Genomic DNA, 20,258 nt, shown 5'->3' with positions numbered 1-20,258 from the left:
CATCTTAAAAAGCAGAGACATCACCTTGCCAACAAAGGTCCGTATAGTTAAAGCTATGGTTTTCCCAGTAGTGATGTATGGAAGTGAGAGCTGGACAATAAAGAAGGCTGATCGCCGAAGAATTGAGGCTTTTGAATTATGGTGCTGGAGGAGACTTTTGAGAGTCCCATGGACTGCAAGAAGATCAAACCTATGCATTCTGAAGGAAATCAGCCCTGAGTGCTCACTGGAAGGACAGATCGTGAAGCTGAGGCTCCAATACTTTGGCTACCTCATGAGAAGAGAAGACTCCCTGGAAAAGACCCTGAAGTTGGGAAAGATTGAGGGCACAAGGAGAAGGGGACGACAGAGGATGAGATGGTTGGACAGTGTTCTCGAAGCTACCAACATTAGTCTGACCAAGCAGCGGGAGGCAGTGGAAGACAGAAGTGCCTGGCGTGCTCTGGTCCATGGGGTCACGAAGAGTCGGACATGCCTAAACGACTAAACAACAACTATGAATATGATTGCCTAAAGAACACTATCATGGCTAAATAATGAATCTAAGTAGTTTAAACTCCTATTAGATGCTGAATATATCCAGCAAGGAAGTACAAATGGATATATTTATTTTATTGTTGCATACTGTAGATACAGTACTGAGAAATCATAAGTAGGATAGAGTATCCAGTGCATGTTGACTGAGAAGCAAGTCCCATAGTAGTGCATAGGCTGTGTTCTTCGTTGCTAGATAAACTTGTGATGTAAACTTGGGAGAAGGGTGATCGTAAATAAACCATACACTTTTATATCATCATGACAGTTAAGATTAACTAAGAGCAATGCTTTGACAGTGTCATCTATTTGCCAAATCCAAACAAAGATACATAGAAAGTCATTCTTGCTCGCTGCTTCCCACGTCCTTGAGAGGAGATGAACCTTCACCTAGATATCAGAGTAAGCCTGAGTACTTTCAGAACAGCTGTAAAATGTTCCTCTTCTGACTGACATTCAACAGCCAAGGTTAAGCTGGTGAGATAAATTACCGAAACAAAATAAGTTAACTATTGCTTGCCCTGGTTACCTGCCTCAGGAATTAAACTGATACACATTTTGATATACATAACACAGTACTGAGTGGCAGCCTTCTTTCAGGATAGTTACCGTATATATAGCTGTAGTGTACAAGGATGTGGGTGATGCTGTGGTCTAAACCAGTGTTTCCCAACCTTGGGACTCCAGCTGTTTTTGGACTACAATTCCCATAATCCCTGACCACTGGTCTTGCTTGCTAGAGATGATGGGAACTGTAGTCTAAAAACAGCTGGAGACCCCAAAATTGGGAAAACTGGTCTAAACTACTGAGCCTCTTGGGCTTGTCAATTGGAAGGTTGGTGGTTCAAATCCACTCAGCGGTGGTGAGTAGGGCTGGGTGATAGCTGGTTTTCAACATCATGGTAATATCATCAGCTAAATACCATGATATCTTGATATATATATCTGTGGTGGCGGAGAGCCTTACTGGGCGTCCCCGCAGGGGCAAAAGACATCACCATACCTCCTTGCAGCAGTGGAGGGTGTGCTGTGCTTCCCTGCAGCAGCAGAGGGTCCCTCCGTACCTCCCCATGGCATCTGCTTCCCCACTCAAAGGTCTAAGTTGAATCTCTGCATGCATAAGTCCCACTGAGTTCAACTAAAGTAACTTCTACTTTCCTTGGAGTAAGCCCCATTGAATCCAGTAGGGCTTGCTTGTGAATAGACACACATTTGCTTTCACTACTTACTGAAAAGCACCCTCCCCATCATTCTCATACAGTACCCAATTTCCCAGTTCAGCATAAGACAGCCAGCTAAATCTTCTCCCTTCCATTCTCCCCAAAAGCCCTCATCCTTCCAATCTCTCCATTTTAATCAAAGGGAAGTAAGAGAAGGCAAGCAAGCAAAAAAAAAAGTTTCCTTTAAATTAAAAAACAACACCCTTTTTAATATGGAGGAAAGCTATTTAGGGAGAACCAACAACATAAACACCACCAGGGAAAAAAACTCCCCCCCTCTTTTTTTTTTTACTGGTGAAGGGAAAAAAATGAGCTTACCAGTTATTTGTTTACTTTGCCTCTTTGATTGTCTAGTTGTGGGGTGTCCCTCTAGGCCAGGCATCCCCAAACTGCGGCCCTCCAGATGTTTTGGCCTACAACTCCCATGATCCCTAGCTAACAGGACCAGTGGTCAGGGATGATGGGAATTGTAGTCCAAAACATCTGGAGGGCCGAATTTTGGGGATGCCTGCTCTAGGCTTTGCATACCGGTAATTAGCTCACCTCTAAGTGGAAAGATACAGGTGAAGCTGGTTTGTGTGAGGGCTTATGGTCATTTCTTATTGGGAGGAGAAGAGTTTGGATTTGATATCCTGCTTTATCACTACCCGAAGGAGTCTCAAAGGGGCTAACAGTCTCCTTTCCCCTCCTCCCCCACAACAAACACCCTGTGAGGTGGGTGGAGCTGAGAGACTTAAAAGAAGTATGACTAGCCCAAGCAGCTGCATGTGGAGGAGCGGAGACGTGAACCCGGTCCCCCAGATTACGAGTCTACCGCTCTTAACCACTACACCACACTGGCTCTTAGGGGGGCATAGCTGTCAAGTTCTCCCTTTTTTAAAGGTAAATTCCCTTATGCTGAATAGGTTTCCTCGGGAGAAAAGGGAAAACTTGACAGCTATGGAGGAGGGAGAGCAAACAAAGCTGAAGACAGTTGCAAATTATGTGCAAAGTATCATTCAGTTGTTCTGTTCCAGCTTCTGCCAACCTAGCATTTCGAAAGCACGCTAGTGCAAGTAGATAAATATGTACCGCTGCGACGGGAAGGTAAACAATGTTTCTGTGTGCTTTTGCTTCCATCACAGTGTTCTGTTGCACCAGAAATGGTTTAGTCATGCTGGCCACATGACCTGGAAAGCTGTCTGTGAACAAATGGGACAGTTTCCTCAGCCTGAAGCGAGATGAGCGCCACACCCAATAGTTGCCTTTGACTGGACTTAACTGTCCAGGGGTCCTTTTCCTTTAAAAAAAATCTATATAGCTGTACATTAATATTACACAATTGGGATTTTACTATTAGTGATAGCTGTTATGAACTGAAAATACAAAAGTATGCAGCCCAAAACTCATTTTCTTCATCTGAGGTTTACTATTTTCATGATCAATTAATGCCAATTAATGAGCTTAACATACTGGATCTTTACTTTAAAAAACAACTTTAATAACCCCTCATAGCTGTTGTGTGATATATGAACCATAAATTTCAATCAGCCCTATTATAAAAAAATGAATGTTAAACATTGGTTTACAGAGATCTTACTCTATTAAAGGATTGATGTAGATTTCATTGAAATTGTAGCCGTGAAGATTTCCAACGCATTCCAGAACTTGCCATCAACCCACTGGGGGACCGGATTATCAATGCCTTTTTTCCAGAAGGGTAAGTTGCACAGTGTTTCTTCTTAATAAGTTGCTTGGTGTGAAGTGCTCCTAGGACTAATTTAAGATGTGGATTCTTATATTCTATTCTTGATACCATAAAACAATCTCCTGGACTTCAGATACAATATTGGGGACTGGAGCATCAGTTACTAACTATTCAAAGTAAAGCTTTATTAATATTGGGTATTTGTTACACACTTTACTTCCATTTATATTCTGCCACATTTATCAAATGGCACCAAAAATCTGTACTTCACTTCCCAAATTCCCTTCACTAGCTGAGAAGTAAAACCTTGACTACCTTTCAGTTGATGCTCTAACCAGGGGTCTGAAATTTTTGGCCAGTTGTAATTGCCAGGCTCCTTCCCCCTGCTGGTTGGGTGGAGGCAAGCTCAGTAACAAACCTCTGCTCAGTAACAAAGAAGTTCCACCAACCTTTCTCCCCTATATCAACAAGAGGTAGGGAGAACATATTTCAGCTGATGCTCAGCAAAGGAGCTCAGAGCCCCAAGGGTACAACAACAGCCAATTTTTCAGAAAGAAAAAACAGTTAAGTTTGGAGCAGCAAATTGCACTGAGACTTTGAATAGCGGCATATCTCCAAATGACTGTGTGAACAGGTGAGTGAGTACCTGGTGCCAGAAGCCCAATACTGTAGTAGGGCCCATCCATGCCTCCAGGAGGAGAGATCTTCTCAGTTGAGGAGCCACAACAGAGAGAATTCTATCCCATGTCAATGTACAGCTGCCAACAACGGCCAGCAAAAATAGTAAGAAGCACCTCCCCTGCTAATCTAAGGATCTGGGATGGTTGGTAATTGTTGAAGGTTGACTAATTTTTATAGTTTAAGTTACAGTTTTGAGATGGTAGTTCAATAATGTTCAGTTAAACAGCAAAATAAAATAACAGCTGAGAAGAGAGAACAGAACAGTGTACATGGAACAATTATAGAAAAATAACAGCAAAATATGAAACTGCATTCTCCAAACTCTGGTAAATTTGTTTGGATATTCTTGTTTGAAGTATATTGCTTGATGGATTTGCAAAATGTGTGTATCTTCTCTTGTATAGAGAAGACCAGGTGAATTTTCGTGGATTCATGAGGACTTTGGCACACTTCCGACCCATTGAGGATAATGAGAAAAGCAAAGACCAGAATGGGCCAGAACCACTTAATAGTCGGAGCAACAAGTTGTACTGTAAGACATTTTTAATTGGACATCTATTCAGGCTAATTGTACTGCTTTGTATTATTCTTTGTAATCCTGCAGCTTGGAATCTGTCCCTCTTCTTTTTAACTTAGTTTAAATCTGGATACAAATCTTATGGAAGTAAGAGTAGAAAGTTATTCAAGTGAAAGTGGATTTTTGTCACTTTTACTGGCTGTGGCTGATGGGAGTTGTAGCCCAGCCATCCAGCGGAATTTCCATTTTCTTTCCTCCTTCTGCACACTCCCAAAATCTACTTTGGATGGTTCCTCAATACCCCCCCAAACTGTTTTTGAGGGTGCACAGGGACAGGAGAGGAACAGGAAATTCCATTGCGTGCCTGAAAGTCTGTTGTGTGAGTGATGCTACAGTGTTGGGCACAACCAGTTATTTCTGTCCTAATGTAACAAAGCCTATAACCAAGCCCAAGAACATGGTACTGAAATAATTGTACAGGTATTTGTAAAATGCTGTGCACATTGATGGTACTACTTTAAATTAATCATTATCATATTTATATCTTCTATGACCCCACATTTTACTTTATAATATTCTTAGATTTACATAAGATACTCAACAAAAATTATTGGTAAAACTGTAGAAGCAGGCTGACTTTCTGTGACTCCTGGTAAATATAGGACATTCTATATAAGCATTCTATAAATTACTGCCTGATAGGAAAAAGAAATCTGTTTAATGTGCTAGCATGTATCAGTAATGGGACGTGGGTGGCGCTGTGGTCTAAACCACAGAGCCTAGGGCAGGCATCCCCAAACTCGGCCCTCCAGATGTTTTGGGACTACAACTCCCATCATCCCTAGCTAACAGGACCAGTGGTCAGGGATGATCGGAGTTGTAGTCCCAAAACATCTGGAGGGCCGAGTTTGGGGATGCCTGGCCCTAGGGCTTGCCGATCGGAAGGTTGGTAGTTCGAATCCCTGTGACGGGGTGAGCTCCCGTTGATCAGTCACCGCTCATGCCAACCTAGCAGTTTGAAAGCACACCAAAAAGTGCATGTAGATACAGTAAATAGGTATCGCTCTGGTGGGAAGGTAAATGGTGTTTCTGTGCACTGCTCTGGTTCACCAGAAGTGGCTTAGTCATGCTGGCCACATGATACGGAAGCTGTCTGCGGACAAATGCCAGCTCCCTTGGCCTATACAGCAAGATGAGCGTGCAGCCCCAGAGTCGTCTGCGACTGGACCTAATGGTCAGGAGCACCTTTACCTTTATGTATCAGTAACTGGTCAAAGAAAAAGAAAAACCCAAGATTTTAAGCATAACTCTTTTTGGGCAGCAAAATTTCCTTTCTTGGGCATTTAGTGTGAACCTGAAAATGTCTTCTCCAGTAATAATAATAATAATAATAATAATAATAAATTTTTTACCCCACCCATCTGGCTGGGTTTCCCCAGCCACTCTGGGCGGCTTCCAACAAGACATTAAAATACAATGATCTACAGTCATACCTCGGTTTAAGTACGCTCGGTTTGAGTATTTTCAGTTTAAGTACTCCACGGACCTGTCTGGAACGGATTAATCCACTTTCCATTACTTTAAATGGGAAAGTTCGCTTCAGGTTAAGTACAGACTTCCGGAACCAATTACACTCATAACTCGGGTTAAGTACGCTTCAGTTTAAGTACTCCACAGACTGTCTGGAACGGATTAATCCACTTTCCATTACTTTCAATGGAAAAGTTCGCTTCAGGTTAAGTACACTTCAGGTTAAGTACAGACTTCTGGAACCAATTGTGTTTGTAAACCGAGGTACCACTGTATTAAACATTAAAAGCTTCCCTAAACAGGGCTGCCTTCAGATATCTCCTAAAAGTCTGGTAGTTGTTTTTCTCTTTGACATCTGGTGGGAGGGCGTTCCACAGGGCGGGTGCCACTACCGAGAAGGCCCTCTGCCTGGTTCCCTGTAACTTGGCTTCTCGCAGCGAGGGAACCGCCAGAAGGCCCTCGGCACTGGACCTCAGTGTCTGAGCAGAATGATGGGGGTGGAGACGCTCCTTCAGGTATACAGGACTGAGGCCGTTTAGGGATTTAAAGGTCAGCACCAACACTTTGAAGTGAGATGAGTCCATTATGCTTTTTATGTTCCCTCTATACCATAGCTGCCAAGTCCCGGTTGGAAAAATACGGGATCAGCAGCGCCGGCACCGGAAGTCGCTTCTACGCATGCCCAGACATGTGTAGAAGCAACTTCTGGTGCCGGCGCTGCCCGATTTCCGGTGCCCAGACATGGGCAGAGCGGCACCGGAAGAAATCCAGGGATATTTCTGTTGAAGGCCAGCAAGGCTGAACCTGATGTAAATTGTGAACTAAAACCAGTTGGACACAGTAGAGTATGCACAGATACACAGGAAGCTTCTTGGCTGCAAAGCGTTGGCAAGTAGAATGGACGCAGGAACTGTGAGCATTTTCACCCCTCCCATTCTGAAAATCTGGTGATATCTGCTGTTGGGAGGGAACAGTTAGGAATTGTTACTTTGTTGTTTTTCATTCCTGACTCTGCTCTCTGCTGTGTGCTGTGTGCAGTTTAATATCTTCTGTAGACAAGATGGCTAAGTGAGAGGCTGTAACACTCACAAAGCCAGATCTGTAAATATGCAGTAGTTAATAGAAATAAATGAGGAATGTTTTGAAACCTCTACAAATGCTTCTGCTGTTCACTGCTGATTTGGTGCTCATAAAGCCCAGTTATGAGTCCATGATTCCCGGGTGTATGCTGAAGGTGTTCCAGACGTCCTGCCCAGGCATAGGGGCCTAAGAAGACCTGGACAGATCCTGGCATTTACCCACATATGGTAGCAGGCGGATGGTTGCTGGTAGCAGACTGGTGGTTGCAGATGGCTATTGATGGTTGGATAATTGGATGTTTCTGATCCATTTCCATCTGATGCTGCACATCGGAGTTGAGCTGTGAGCTGAAGCTGTTTTTCAAGCTGCTGTTTGATTTACAGAAAGGTATGTTGCTGGCTGCCAGGAAGACAGCAGAGACGCTTTTCCAGTTTGCCTGTTAATTGTGCTGAGTGGGGAGAGAAGTTGCTGAGAGAGTCAAGAGTATTTGGGGTGCATGAAGGGAAGTGTCTTGCTGTTAACTAAACACAGGCATGGCTTCTGCACATTCTGGCCAGATGTCTCTATCTTTTCCTCTCCTTACACCAGAGACCTATCCTACATGGCAGGTCAAAATGAAAGCACTTTTACAAAGGGAAAAGCTTTACCATATTATAGAAGATGACCCCCCTAATGAGGATGATGATGGATGGCCAGCGTGGCATGAGGCAGACATGAGAGCCAGGGGGACAATTATTCTGAGTGTCCAGGACCAGTTGTTGGTCAACTTGGAGAACCAGCAGACTGCACGGGCTGTTTGGAATAAACTTCGAGATATGCATCTAAGACAAAATGCAGGATCCAGTGTGCTTTTCTTTAAAAAGCTGTGTAGGCTGGAATTGCAGAAAGATGGTGATTTGCCCAGCCATCTAGCCCAATTAAAACGTCTCAGACAGGATCTTGTCCAGCGAGACTTAAATATTTCAGAAGCTGTTTTTGCAATGCTTATCATAAACAGTTTGGATGAATCTTATGATGCTGTAGCTGCTCAATTGTCGTCTTTGCCCAATGACCGTCTAACAGAAGATTATGTGTCTAGCGTGCTCTTGAATGAGTGGGATCGCAGACAGACTGCTAGAGAAAGCAGGGACAAGGCTGTTGGAAATGCCTACAAGCCTTCAACAGGGGAAAGTGAAAGTGTTGCAAAAGCTCTTAAAATGCGCCGCTGTTTTTCTTGCGGAGAGGTCGGCCATTTTAAAAATCAGTGTAAAAACTCTTCAAAGAAGAAGGGCAACTTCAAAGGCAAAGGGGGAGGAGGCCGAAAACCCCAAGGGCCAGCTGCATCAAAGGCTTTGATTTCACGCAGTTCTAATCAACTCACACGTTCTGTTTTTGTTGTCGACTCAGGAGCCACAAGGCACGTGGCCAATGATAAAAATCTCTTTCTTCATCTTGAGAAACAGGGAGGAGCAATTCATCAAGCGGATGGAACGACTATTAAAAGTTTGGCTCAGGGAACGGTTTCTTTGCAGAGCCTTAATGCAACAGTTAAAAATGTTATGTATGCTCCTCATTTGCAGGATAATCTCTTGAGTGTTTCTCAGCTAGACGCTCAAGGATTTAAAGTGGTGTTTGCAAACTCTCGGTGTGAAATTCTTCGAGACAACAAACTCATTCTTTATGCTAAGTGTGTTGATGGTTTATATGTATTGCCTTTTGTTACAGGTACAGCTGCTGGAGCAACTAAAGAAACTGAAAAGGCGTGCTGTAATATATCAGTAGATAAGAATGAGAAATTGCATAACCATTGTATTCATGATTATCATCGTTTGTTTGGTCATTTGCATTTCCAGGCAGTAGGTAAAATGCAAAATATGGTTGAGGGCATGAAAGTTCAAAAGTGTCCTTATCATATGAAATGTGTCTCATGTGCAGAGAACAAAATTAAGCAAGCTCCCAAAGGTACAAAATCTGGGAGGGAGGTTAAGAAACCTTATGAGATTGTGCATGCAGACTTGGTTGGACCTCTAGCGCTCTCTAGAGGAAACTCATGTTATTTTTTGGTTCTGATAGATGCCTATTCTAGATATGTTTGGGTCTATATGTTACAAAAGAAGTCTGAAGCCTTCTCTAAGTTTCAAAAATTTTGTGCATGGCTCAGGAATGTTCACGATGAGCATGTACGTTGTCTTTTCACTGACAGGGGTGGAGAATTTTGTTCAGAACAGTTTGAAAACTTTACTGCAGAACAGGGCATAGAGCACATGACTGCCACGCCCAGATCTCCATGGCAGAATGGTTTATGTGAAAGAGTAAACCAGACCTTGCAACAAGGAATTAAAACTCTGTTGCATGATTCAGGCCTACCCAACCCCTTTTGGGCTGAAGCTCTATCGTGTTTCACCTATATTTACAACCGCAGATATCAATCAGCCATTGATTGCACCCCATACGAAATGCTGTTCAAAAGGAAACCGTTTGTAAAACATTTAAAAATTTTCGGTTCTGAAGTTTGGGTGCACACTCTGCAAGGTGACAAACTGAGCAAATCTGGTCAACATGGCATTTTTCTAGGTTATGAAAAAGGTTCCTATCGTGTGCTGATGACAGACACAAACACAATTAGGCTGACCAGAAGCATGGATTGTAATCCAAAATGGGACAAAGTTGGCATTTTTCAATGTCATCCCATTTCAGATGATGAGGTGGTGAAACCAATTAACAAAGAGGCAAAACCTGTAATTGATGCTGATGGTAGCACAGATTCTGACACTGATACAGATGATCAGAATGAAAAGACCTCTTTTAAGAAATCAGATGGGTCTGACACTGATCTAGAGGTAGAATCTTTGCCAGATACAGGTCACCATTCTCCCAAGGAGGAGGAACCAGACCCAGAGGATCCCAGAGTATTGCGTAGATCTGAGAGAACTACCAAGGGACAAGCACCTAAACGATTTTCTAAAGAATTTGCTAAAGCTGCTATTTCAGATATGGCTGCCACTAGCAATCCAAACTCAGTTTTTGAACCAACTAACTACAAAGAGGTTCAAAATTTACCTGAAAAAGATGCCGAACCTTGGCTTAATGCCATGAAAGCTGAATTGAATTCCCTAAAGCAAAATGACACGTGGGAATTGGTTCCAGTAGAACCAGGCATGAAACTTGTAGACAGCAGGTGGATTTACAAAACCAAGACTGATCAGACTGGTAAAGTGGTCAGATATAAAGCCAGATTAGTTGCACGTGGTTTTTCTCAAGTTCCTGATCAGGACTATCATGAGACATATTCACCGACAGTCAAATTTGAGACAGTTAGGCTGTTGATGAAAATTGCTGCAGAAGAGGGCATGACCATATCTCATCACGACGTAAATACTGCGTTTTTGTACGGAATTCTCAATGAGAGTATTTACATGTCACCGCCAGACGGAGTGCAGATAAAAAAGGGAATGGTGTGTAAATTAAAAAAATCCCTGTATGGTCTAAAACAAAGTGCTCGATGCTGGCACACTAAGCTGACAGAAGTGCTGTTTTCCTTAGGTTTCCAGCAAGGAAAGGCTGATTCTTGTGTTTTTGTTAAAGAATCTAACCAGCACAAATTGTACTGCATTTGTTTTGTGGATGATATTTTGTTTTTCTGGAAGGATGCAAATATTTACAAAACCACTCTTGCAAAACTGCAAAAGCATTTTGATATGAAAGACCTAGGGGAAGTCAGCAATTATCTCTCACTGGAAGTAGAGAGAAATAAGCAAGGTGATGTTTTGCTGCATCAATCACGTAAGATCAATGATGTGATTGAAAAATTAAATCTGACAGATGCCAATTCTGTAGACACCCCCATGGTCACAGGGTACCAACATGATACTAATGCTAATGTTTTTCCTGACACTACATTGTTCAGAAGTGTTTTGGGTAAACTTAGTTTTATAGCAAGGTGCACAAGACCAGACATTGCTGTTAGCGTAAATTTGCTCAGCAGATATGTAAATCAACCTACAGTGCAAGACTGGAAGGCACTGAAACGCATAGTTAGGTATTTAAAAGGCACTATGCATTACAGGTTGAAGCTTACTAGCCAAAAATCTGGAGGTCTTGAGATCTATGCCGATGCCAGTTTTGGTAGTGATACAACTGATGGCAAGAGCACCTCAGGTGTGTGTTATTTGTACAATCAGTGCCTATTTGATTGGTCTTGTAAGAAACAGGCAACAATAAGCATGAGTTCATGTGAAGCAGAACTCAACGCTTTAAATTTTTCCCTCATGAATGTAGAGTGGTTGTTGCAACTATGTGAGGATATGAGAGTAAAAATTTGTTGTCCAGTTCAAGTTTATCAGGACAACAAAGCCTGCATAGAACTAATCCATTCAGAAGGGTGCAAGCAAAGAACAAAACATTTGCTAATCAAATTGCACCGTGCCAGAGAATGCATTCAGAAAGGAGTTGTAAAAGTCTCATATATGCCAGGGAAAGAAATACCTGCTGATGCTTTGACTAAAGCTGTTAATAAGGAACAACTTGGTATATATGTAAAGAAATTGCTTTTGTGCTAGATTTTCATAATGGTCAGAATGAAAAGGGGGAGGTTGTGAGCATTTTCACCCCTCCCATTCTGAAAATCTGGTGATATCTGCTGTTGGGAGGGAACAGTTAGGAATTGTTACTTTGTTGTTTTTCATTCCTGACTCTGCTCTCTGCTGTGTGCTGTGTGCAGTTTAATATCTTCTGTAGACAAGATGGCTAAGTGAGAGGCTGTAACACTCACAAAGCCAGATCTGTAAATATGCAGTAGTTAATAGAAATAAATGAGGAATGTTTTGAAACCTCTACAAATGCTTCTGCTGTTCACTGCTGATTTGGTGCTCATAAAGCCCAGTTATGAGTCCATGATTCCCGGGTGTATGCTGAAGGTGTTCCAGACGTCCTGCCCAGGCATAGGGGCCTAAGAAGACCTGGACAGATCCTGGCATTTACCCACAGGAACTCCCTGCCACTATATACAACTTTATTTACAGCAGTCTCCAGACTATATACAAACTTGAATCTTTGTAAAAACAATAAACAGTACAAATCCTTTCCTCTCACTAGTCTCTCTATACAACCTTCTCCAACCTTCTATCAACCCACACAGAGAGTCATGATTGTGCCTGCCTTTATTGGCCCCTCAACTAATCACCAGGTTGTTATTAAGGCTATCTCCAGGCAGATTAGAGAGAGTTTGTCTTGACCTACTTTTCTTGGCTGTAAGCCAACTCTTAATTGCTCAATGTGAGCAGCTGCAGAATCACATGTAGACACTAAAAACCCAACAATTTCGCCATTCGGGATGACAGCGGGAAACGGTTTTTAAAACGGGGGGGTTTCCTGGGGTAAACGGGAGACTTGGCAGCTATGCTCTATACTCCTAAGATAGGCCTTTGGTCAGATGTAGCACAGTTACTCTTCTTTTCTTAAAAATGATCACCTCAAGGAACAGTCAAGCTTTAACTGATTGGTGGGCATCTTTGGGGTTGCCAATAGTCAATGACAATGAAGGATAAGGGAAGAGTGTTTGTAGCATGGGCGTACACATTGCTCTGGGTCCACAGTGGTTTGATATATGGCAGCAGTGGGAAAGAAAGGAAAAAAACCCAATATTTTCAGTACAGGCACCTCCCCATTTGCACATGATCTGCATGCGTGCGACTGCTGACACACACATGCCTTTTTTGGCACCCAAAGGGGGTGGAGCAGGCTGGAACATACTTGCATGTGTCCCAGAGCAGAACCCTTGTGTAAGCAGGGATTCCCCTGTGTATCATTTTTTTCCCCTTATCCAGAAATTCCCTATCAAAATGTGACAGTTTTACTTTTTCATTTCTTTTGTATTTTTAATCGGCATTCTGCCATTTATGGCAGTTCCTAAGCAACATGACTGATTCAACAATCTGTGGCTTTTTAATGTGTTTATGGGAAGGGGTTATTGGTTTTTGGTTTTTGTTCTTCATAGAATTGTAGAGTTGTAAGGTACTGTGAGGGTCATAGAGTCCAATCCCCTGCAGTGCAGAAATCTTTTTCCCAGTGTAGAGCTCAAACCCATGACCCTGAGATGAAGGGTCTCATGCTCTATGGAATGAGCTATGTAGAAGAGGATATTATGTTAAGTGTTTTGATTTTTTAAACTACCCAGTATATAAATAAATAACCTTGAATTTATTTATTTCCTCTAGTTGCTTTTCGGCTATATGATCTAGATAAAGATGACAAGATTTCTCGAGAGGAGCTGCTTCAGGTAGGTTTAGCTTTTGCAGCCCATAAATTAATGCAAATTTTTCGGATGACTGTCTTATTTAGCCTTTAAGGTTAGGTCTGGTTGAATGATAATACTAAATTATTATAATACATAGGCATTATATAAATATAACTATAGTAGCAGCAGAAGAAAGAAAAGACTTGAGAATCTCTTCCCTCCATTTTAAATCCCCACACTCACACAGATATTGCTCAAATCTTTAATCTCCTCTTGTCTGCAAACCCTGTTCAGTAGTGATGTCAGCTCATGGGCAAATGGGTGTGGTTTTGGAAAAACAGCTTGGTGGCTCAAATTGGCACACAGGCCAAACATTCCTCACCCAATGTATGTCATGAAGTTAAACTATCCTTGCCACTAGCTATAACAATGAAAAATATACTCTGGTTCAAAACCAGCAGCCAGCCCCAATCCTATAAAGCTGTGCTCTTGGTGGTGAGGAAAGGTATTCTGTGAACTCCAAACACTGCTACAAATGCTGAAACCCAGAACAGCCCAGAAATAACCTGTGAAGTATCTTGTAGCACTGGAGGAAGGTACTTAAAGGTTTGCACACCATGGTATGCCATAGTTACAAAAAAACTCTTAGGGCTTATCATGAAGCTCTTCTGGTTGTTCTAGAGAGAACTAGCCCACAAATACTGGTTTACACATAAAGCTAAGCTCGTAGTGTGGCTTTTTTATTTGACAAACTGAGGAGCAAGGTGGGCATTATTTGAGTATTTCAAACCATACTTGGTTTGTGTAACAATGGCTTACTGTATTGCTTTATACTTTCTGGATGTCCCATAACCATATTATATAAATAGTTGTGTTCTATGTTATAAACCAAGCACTGCTAGGGGTTGTTTCTTTTTGCTTTCCAGTGTATTTCTTATCAATAAAAAATTGGTGTGGTGTGAGCAAATTTTTACTCTAAAAGAGTGGCTCAGAGAAAAAAGCGGATAACTTTCTGAAAATTGTTAACTTGCTGGTATGAGATAATTCTTGAGATGAGAGTTGTATGAACCTGGACTGATCCTCCCTACTTCTAGAGCTTCCTTAAAGTGCCTCAATATATTTTATTTGAGGCAGTGCAGTAAATGGTGGTCTGTGCCACAAGTCAAGGTGTATAGTACCTAGCAGCCAAGGACAGCTAAGGTATTTTGGCATCTGAAGCAGGAAATCTCCCAAGCACCTCTCCTTGGGAGCAATAATATAATAATTAAAAAATTGCTGCTGTTTTGTGATATTTAAAACCAGCTGCCTGATCAGGCTGGTCCTGGAACTTCACTTGGTTGACTGAAAATAATAGCCTTACTTGTCTGGTGCCGCCTTAGCACACAGTATATTCTTTGTTAAACAAACACTAACATTACATTCTTTTGGGGTTTCTGCATACCGCAGGTTTTGCGGATGATGGTTGGCGTAAACATCTCGGATGAACAGTTGGGCAGCATTGCTGACAGAACAATCCAGGAGGCTGATCAAGATGGTGACAGTGCAATCTCCTTTGCAGAGTTTGTTAAGGTCAGGAAACAATGTTTATTATGGCAACCCTGATTAAGTGCTAGGATTTCCGAATCAGATGTGCAATCAAATAAATAGGAGGCTTATGTGCACAATTTCTTCAGTTATTTTGCTATTTCCCATATCTGAACATAAATTGGCAGAGGTGTGCTCTTCAGCTTCATAGCAATTGCAATTTATCTTATTTGCTTAAATGATTCTTGTTAGACATGTTAGTTTTTCTAACATTACCGTGTTTCTCCTAAAATAAGACGGTCCTAAAAAATAAGCCATGTCAGGCTTTTAATTACTAGAATAAATATAAGACATCCCCCGAAAATAAGCCGGGGGTGGGAGCCGCTTCGAGGAGCGCAGCGCAGCGTGAAGAGCCTAGTGAGAGGCAGCTGCGGCTGCAGGTGAAGCCCGGGATCTGCGTGGGCGACTGGGGGCGAATGCCCTGAGCGCTGCGGCGGTGGAGAAGAGGCGCCCGATCAGCCCGCTTCTCAGCTGATCGGGCGCCTCTTCGCTACCGCCGCAGCGCACAGGGCGCTCGTCCCGTCGCCCACGCAGATCCCGGGCTTCACCTGCAGCCGCAGCTGCCTCTCACCAGGCTCTTCGCGCTGCCACTTCGGGGAGCACAGTGCAGCGCGAAGAGCCTGGTGAGAGGCAGCTGCGGCTGCAGGTGAAGCCCGGGATCTGCGTGGGCGACTGGGGACGAGCGCCCTGAGCGCTGCGGCGGTAGCGAAGAGGCGCCCGATCAGCTGAGAAGCGGGCTGATCGGGCGCCTCTTCGCCACCGCCGCAGCGCTCAGGGCGTTCGCCCCCAGTCGCCCACGCAGATCCCGGGCTTCACCTGCAGCCGCAGCTGCCTCTCACTACGGTAGGCTCTTCGCGCTGCGCTGTGCTCCCCGAAGCGGCTCCCGTGCAGCCGCCTCTTGCTCCGAGAGCTCTACGGGGCGCACACTTGCAGAGGTGGGGAAAGGAGGTCTAGAGGCTTGCTGACCTCCTAAAAAGTTTCTGGGGGGGGGGTTTCCCCAAACTCTGAGGGAAAGAGCTGTGGTGTCGGACGGTTCCCGGGAAACCGACGTTTGAAGTTGGAGGAGCGGTACCATGGACGCCGAGAGCAGCTCTCCCTCCACCCGGCAAGGAAGCCTGAAATCCGGGCGTTGCCAGCGGTTTGAGCTCCAGAGGGAATTAACGAAGAGCAAAGGGGGTGGGGGGGGGAAAGAGAGAGAGAGAAGAAAACTGATGGAGAGCGCAAGAAGGACCGAGGAACTGAGGAAAGTATAACCGGATGATTCTTTGTTACCACTTTCTTATAACTTTATAACTCTGCACATTCGGGATCGTAAGAAAGTATCGAGGCTTGGCGCTTGGATTGCCTTTCGGACTGTCTTTTTTCTTGAGGATTAATTTTTGACTCTGCATATTCCGAACTATAAGAAATTATAAGTGCTTGGCTCTTTCTGATAGCCCTTTTTTTCTTCGACTCTGCACATTGTGATTCAAATAGAAATGCCTGGCCTCCTGAGTGCCTTATTGACTATGCATACGCTAGCTAACTAATTAAGGCAGCAAACTCCTTGCGATATCTCTACCGTTGCTTAGCAAAACTGTACACCCCGCTCCTGCTCGAAAAAAATAAGACATCCACCGAAAATAAGTCATGGTGTGTTTTTTTGGAGGAAAAATAAATATAAGACGTGTCTTATTTTAGGAGAAACACGGTAGTTAGTTTTTTTCGTGTGTGACAGTATTGCATGCTGTTCCAAGGCATGGTCTGTGGGTACATGATACAGGAGCCGTTCTTGAAATTAAGCTAAGACTGCCTAGCGATCATCTTGAATTCCATAAATGCAATTAAATAAACTCCAAATGCAAGTGTTGCCAAGTACATTTCCCATAAAATGTATTACTGATGACCTCTAGGTCAAGATCTACAAAAATTAGTTCTGCAGCACAAGAGGACATGCAGTATGAAAGCTGACTAGAATGCCTTCCTAAATAAGACTAAAGTCTAAATGTTGTGATAGAATTTGATTCCTGTAGCAAATGGTTAACAATTCTACTGTTTTGCAGGTTTTGGAGAAGGTGGATGTAGAGCAAAAAATGAGCATTCGATTTCTTCACTGATGGATCAAGGCCCATTCCTTGTTGTCCTAATATTTAAGGAATATAGCTTGTTTTACCCTCTCCTGAGCAATCCTGCTGGTGCGTGTGAGGTACATCTCCAAACCCCCCTCAGTTTGTTCCATCAATGTGAACATTCCTTCTGCATCAGAACAAAGGAACGTGGCTGCAGTGCAGCTTGGAATGGAACCTTGAAATGGCCTTTTCCTCACACTTCACTTTGCTTTCTGGTTATAAATTATTTCTTCCCATGTTACTATAATCTTCTACTATTTTATGAACTATGACAACAAAAATCTGACTTGGTAGTATTTGTATTCTCTATTCAGTTTGTCTGGTTAACAAACTGTTTTCTTCTGTCCTTGGTTTTGTTTAAATATAGATGTCTGCCACTCTTCATAATAATGCAAGGCCAATGGTTTTGTTTTCAGACTTAAGGCTTTGGAGCTTCATTTTGCAAGTGTGTCAAATGTTATGAATTTGTCCACAGATGTGGGATGCCTGCCAAGAGAGTAACTTGCAGTTCTGAAAACATAGTAACTGGGTACCTGAATGAAACTATTTCATAGCAAGCTATTTCTTAACTGGAAAAAGTTTATTGCCTCTCTGCTGCCCACCCCCTGCCACCAGCTTTGTTTATGTAGACTGTTTTGATTTGCATTACACTTAAATGACTCAAATTTCTTCCTTGTGCTTTTATTGTTTTTCAGTGAATGTTTGAAATGCATAATTTTTGTTGCACAGCTTATAGTGGAAGGCTTTTCATACCAATTATGCCAACTGGACCTTTTGTCTCCAACATGCATGTCAAAGTCCAGATTTGAGTAGTACTTTGTCCCTACAAATTATGTGGGAACACTAATGGTTTTAGGAAAATTCTTAGCACATGTGTACCTTTATTACTTCAGATTATATTTTGAAAGTTTTATTTTAACCATACACAAGGATCAAGTAACATTATGAAAGTGAATTTTGATGTAAGCAGCACAATACAGAACTGAGGGCTCAAAAGCAATGAATATGATGATCTTTTATGCTGGATTGTCTTTGCTGTTAGTAAACAATTCTGTTGCACTGATTATCAATGAACTTCGACAACCATTTTTAACTGTGCAGTGTTGGCTTCCAAGATGCAGAAAAATACTCTCTGTAAAAATCAGTGTTCAAATGCTCCTGACCCCTGCTATATGCCAGCATTTCTATAAGTATTGAGTGCAAGTTAATCTAGTTTACTTAAATCCGATACAATTCAATGATCCTTCAGAATTGCACACTATTTTACATTTAAAAAAAAAACTGCAGAAGAAAATCTATTCCTTCAGACAAATTATAAAGATGGGAACAAGATTAAAGGGTGATTGCTTACAAACACTTTATGATTTTTGATCACAATGCAAACATAGGAATTTTATAAAGAGAAGGAAAATGAAAGTAACACCAAGTTGTTAGATTTATTGTTTGAAATGTGCTTATTTGAAAATAAGCAATCTTCCTTTGGCTATAGCGGTAATCCACAGGTGTGCCTTGTCAGATCTATTATATTCATCAACTATCCATGAATAAAATCCTTCAACATACTGTGTTCTGTGACTGAATGGAGGTTTTAAATAACACAAGGTGCCTGTAGAATGCTACAGCTGCAAGACTTTATTTTCTCATATACTAATTTAGTTTTTAAGAGATTGGGTTATATCCAGTCCTGCACAACATACACCTGCTAGCACAACAGGACTTGCCTTTCTTCCCTGCTCAAAACAAAAGCAAACGAAACAAAAAACCTGCTCTGCAGGCTCCTGCAACCTTCAAAAGATTTCGGAGAGCAAAGAGAAACCCAGCTACATAAGCAGATGTTTGCTCATGCAACTTTGGATCTCACCTCTTGTTTTCATTACTCAAGTTATAAATGGCTTTGAATTTTCAACCTTCAGGCATTTAGAATGTTTTATAAGCAATATATATCAACTGGAATTTCCTGCTTTCTCTTAGGCCAGGAGAGTGTGGTCCTATTGCCCTTACATCTGTGGCTCAGCTATTTATCAGTTTGATGGTGGGAATAAATAAGAGTTGCCTGTCTTTCACTCAGAATATGTTAAGACAGAACAGATTTTAAAACTTCAAATAAAATTAGAAATAACAGGGGAATAGAGATGAAATACAGGCCAGGTAATGTGTATTCTTAACTCATATAAACTCAACTTGATGGGTTCTCCTTAGGTTCAGTAGCTGTAGAGTTTAGAAACCTGAAGACTCATTTAACATGTTCTTAACTAAAGGGACTAAAGGTTGATTCTCATGTTACGGTGGATGCAAATTCTCATTTGTCTACAAAAAAAAGAATACATAAAGCACTGTAAAAAGTCTCGATCAATATGGAATTACTGTACTGCAGCTATTCATTTCCTGGCATATCTTGTCAGAAAAACAACACTCAAGCCATTATTGTTATATGTGTTAGTATTAATCTATATATTAAAAGTACATAATTGTAAATGTGAAGCTTCCCTAATAGTAATTTCAGTTTACCTTGATCCCACCTAAAAGAGCAAGTTAATTGAAAGGATGGATCCAACTCAAGATTATGAATGTTGGTTATCACCCATACACAAAATATGAATGCATAACATGACACACCTTTTGATGTGCTATGTTATCCAAACATAATAAACCTAAATTACAGTAGTACTGACTCAGTTGGCAGAGCATGAGACTCTTAATCTCATGGTTGTGGGTTTGAGCCCCACATTGGGCAAAAACATTCCTGCATTGCAGGGCTCAGACTAGATGACCCTCGTAGTCCCTTTCAACTTGACAGTTCTATGATTCTATGGTTAGGAGACAACAGAAAATTGTCCCATATAGCAAACACCTGTTATGGTGCAGCAACCAATACTGTACCGTATCTTAAAACTTGTTCAGGTCTCTGGGTAGCTTCCTACAGGCAATTCCCCCTAAAGTATAGTCACAGTATCTACACCATTAGGAAACTAAGCTTTTAGGGTGCTATCATGGAGCCCCAACATGGGACTTCAGGATTTTTATAGTGCCCCCCCCCCGAAAATTACTCAGATCATAGCTGTACCCACTGATCACACCAGGAAAAAAGGGAGAGCAAACAATT

The 20,258-nt window shown here is 42.1% G+C and overlaps 1 protein-coding gene and 1 long non-coding RNA gene across 2 annotated transcripts in view; one reads left to right on the top strand and one right to left on the bottom strand.

The window, feature by feature from the left end:
- CHP1 (calcineurin like EF-hand protein 1) overlaps window positions 1-18,718 on the top strand; it is a 29,098-nt gene extending 10,380 nt beyond the window's left edge. Inside the window, exons 3-7 of the mRNA XM_035111620.3 lie at window positions 3,373-3,453; window positions 4,527-4,654; window positions 13,444-13,505; window positions 14,910-15,032; window positions 17,090-18,718. Of these exons, the coding sequence (XP_034967511.1) occupies window positions 3,373-3,453; window positions 4,527-4,654; window positions 13,444-13,505; window positions 14,910-15,032; window positions 17,090-17,143 (448 nt within the window). The 3' untranslated portion in view covers window positions 17,144-18,718. The remainder of the gene's footprint in view (window positions 1-3,372; window positions 3,454-4,526; window positions 4,655-13,443; window positions 13,506-14,909; window positions 15,033-17,089) is intronic.
- LOC148687667 (uncharacterized) lies at window positions 6,060-6,440 on the bottom strand. The gene is made up of 2 exons (XR_015950259.1): window positions 6,319-6,440; window positions 6,060-6,185 (listed from the first exon to the last, which is right to left on the bottom strand). It is a non-coding gene; the product is annotated as an uncharacterized LOC148687667 (long non-coding RNA).
- Window positions 18,719-20,258: the final 1,540 nt, after the last annotated feature.

This window comes from Zootoca vivipara, chromosome 1 (genome assembly GCF_965207765.1).
Source record: "Zootoca vivipara chromosome 1, rZooViv2.hap1.1, whole genome shotgun sequence".
NCBI classification, from domain to species: Eukaryota; Metazoa; Chordata; class Lepidosauria; order Squamata; family Lacertidae; genus Zootoca; species Zootoca vivipara.
The sequence above is the reverse complement of the archived record's forward strand: the minus strand, read 5'-3'. Positions and strand labels throughout refer to the sequence as shown.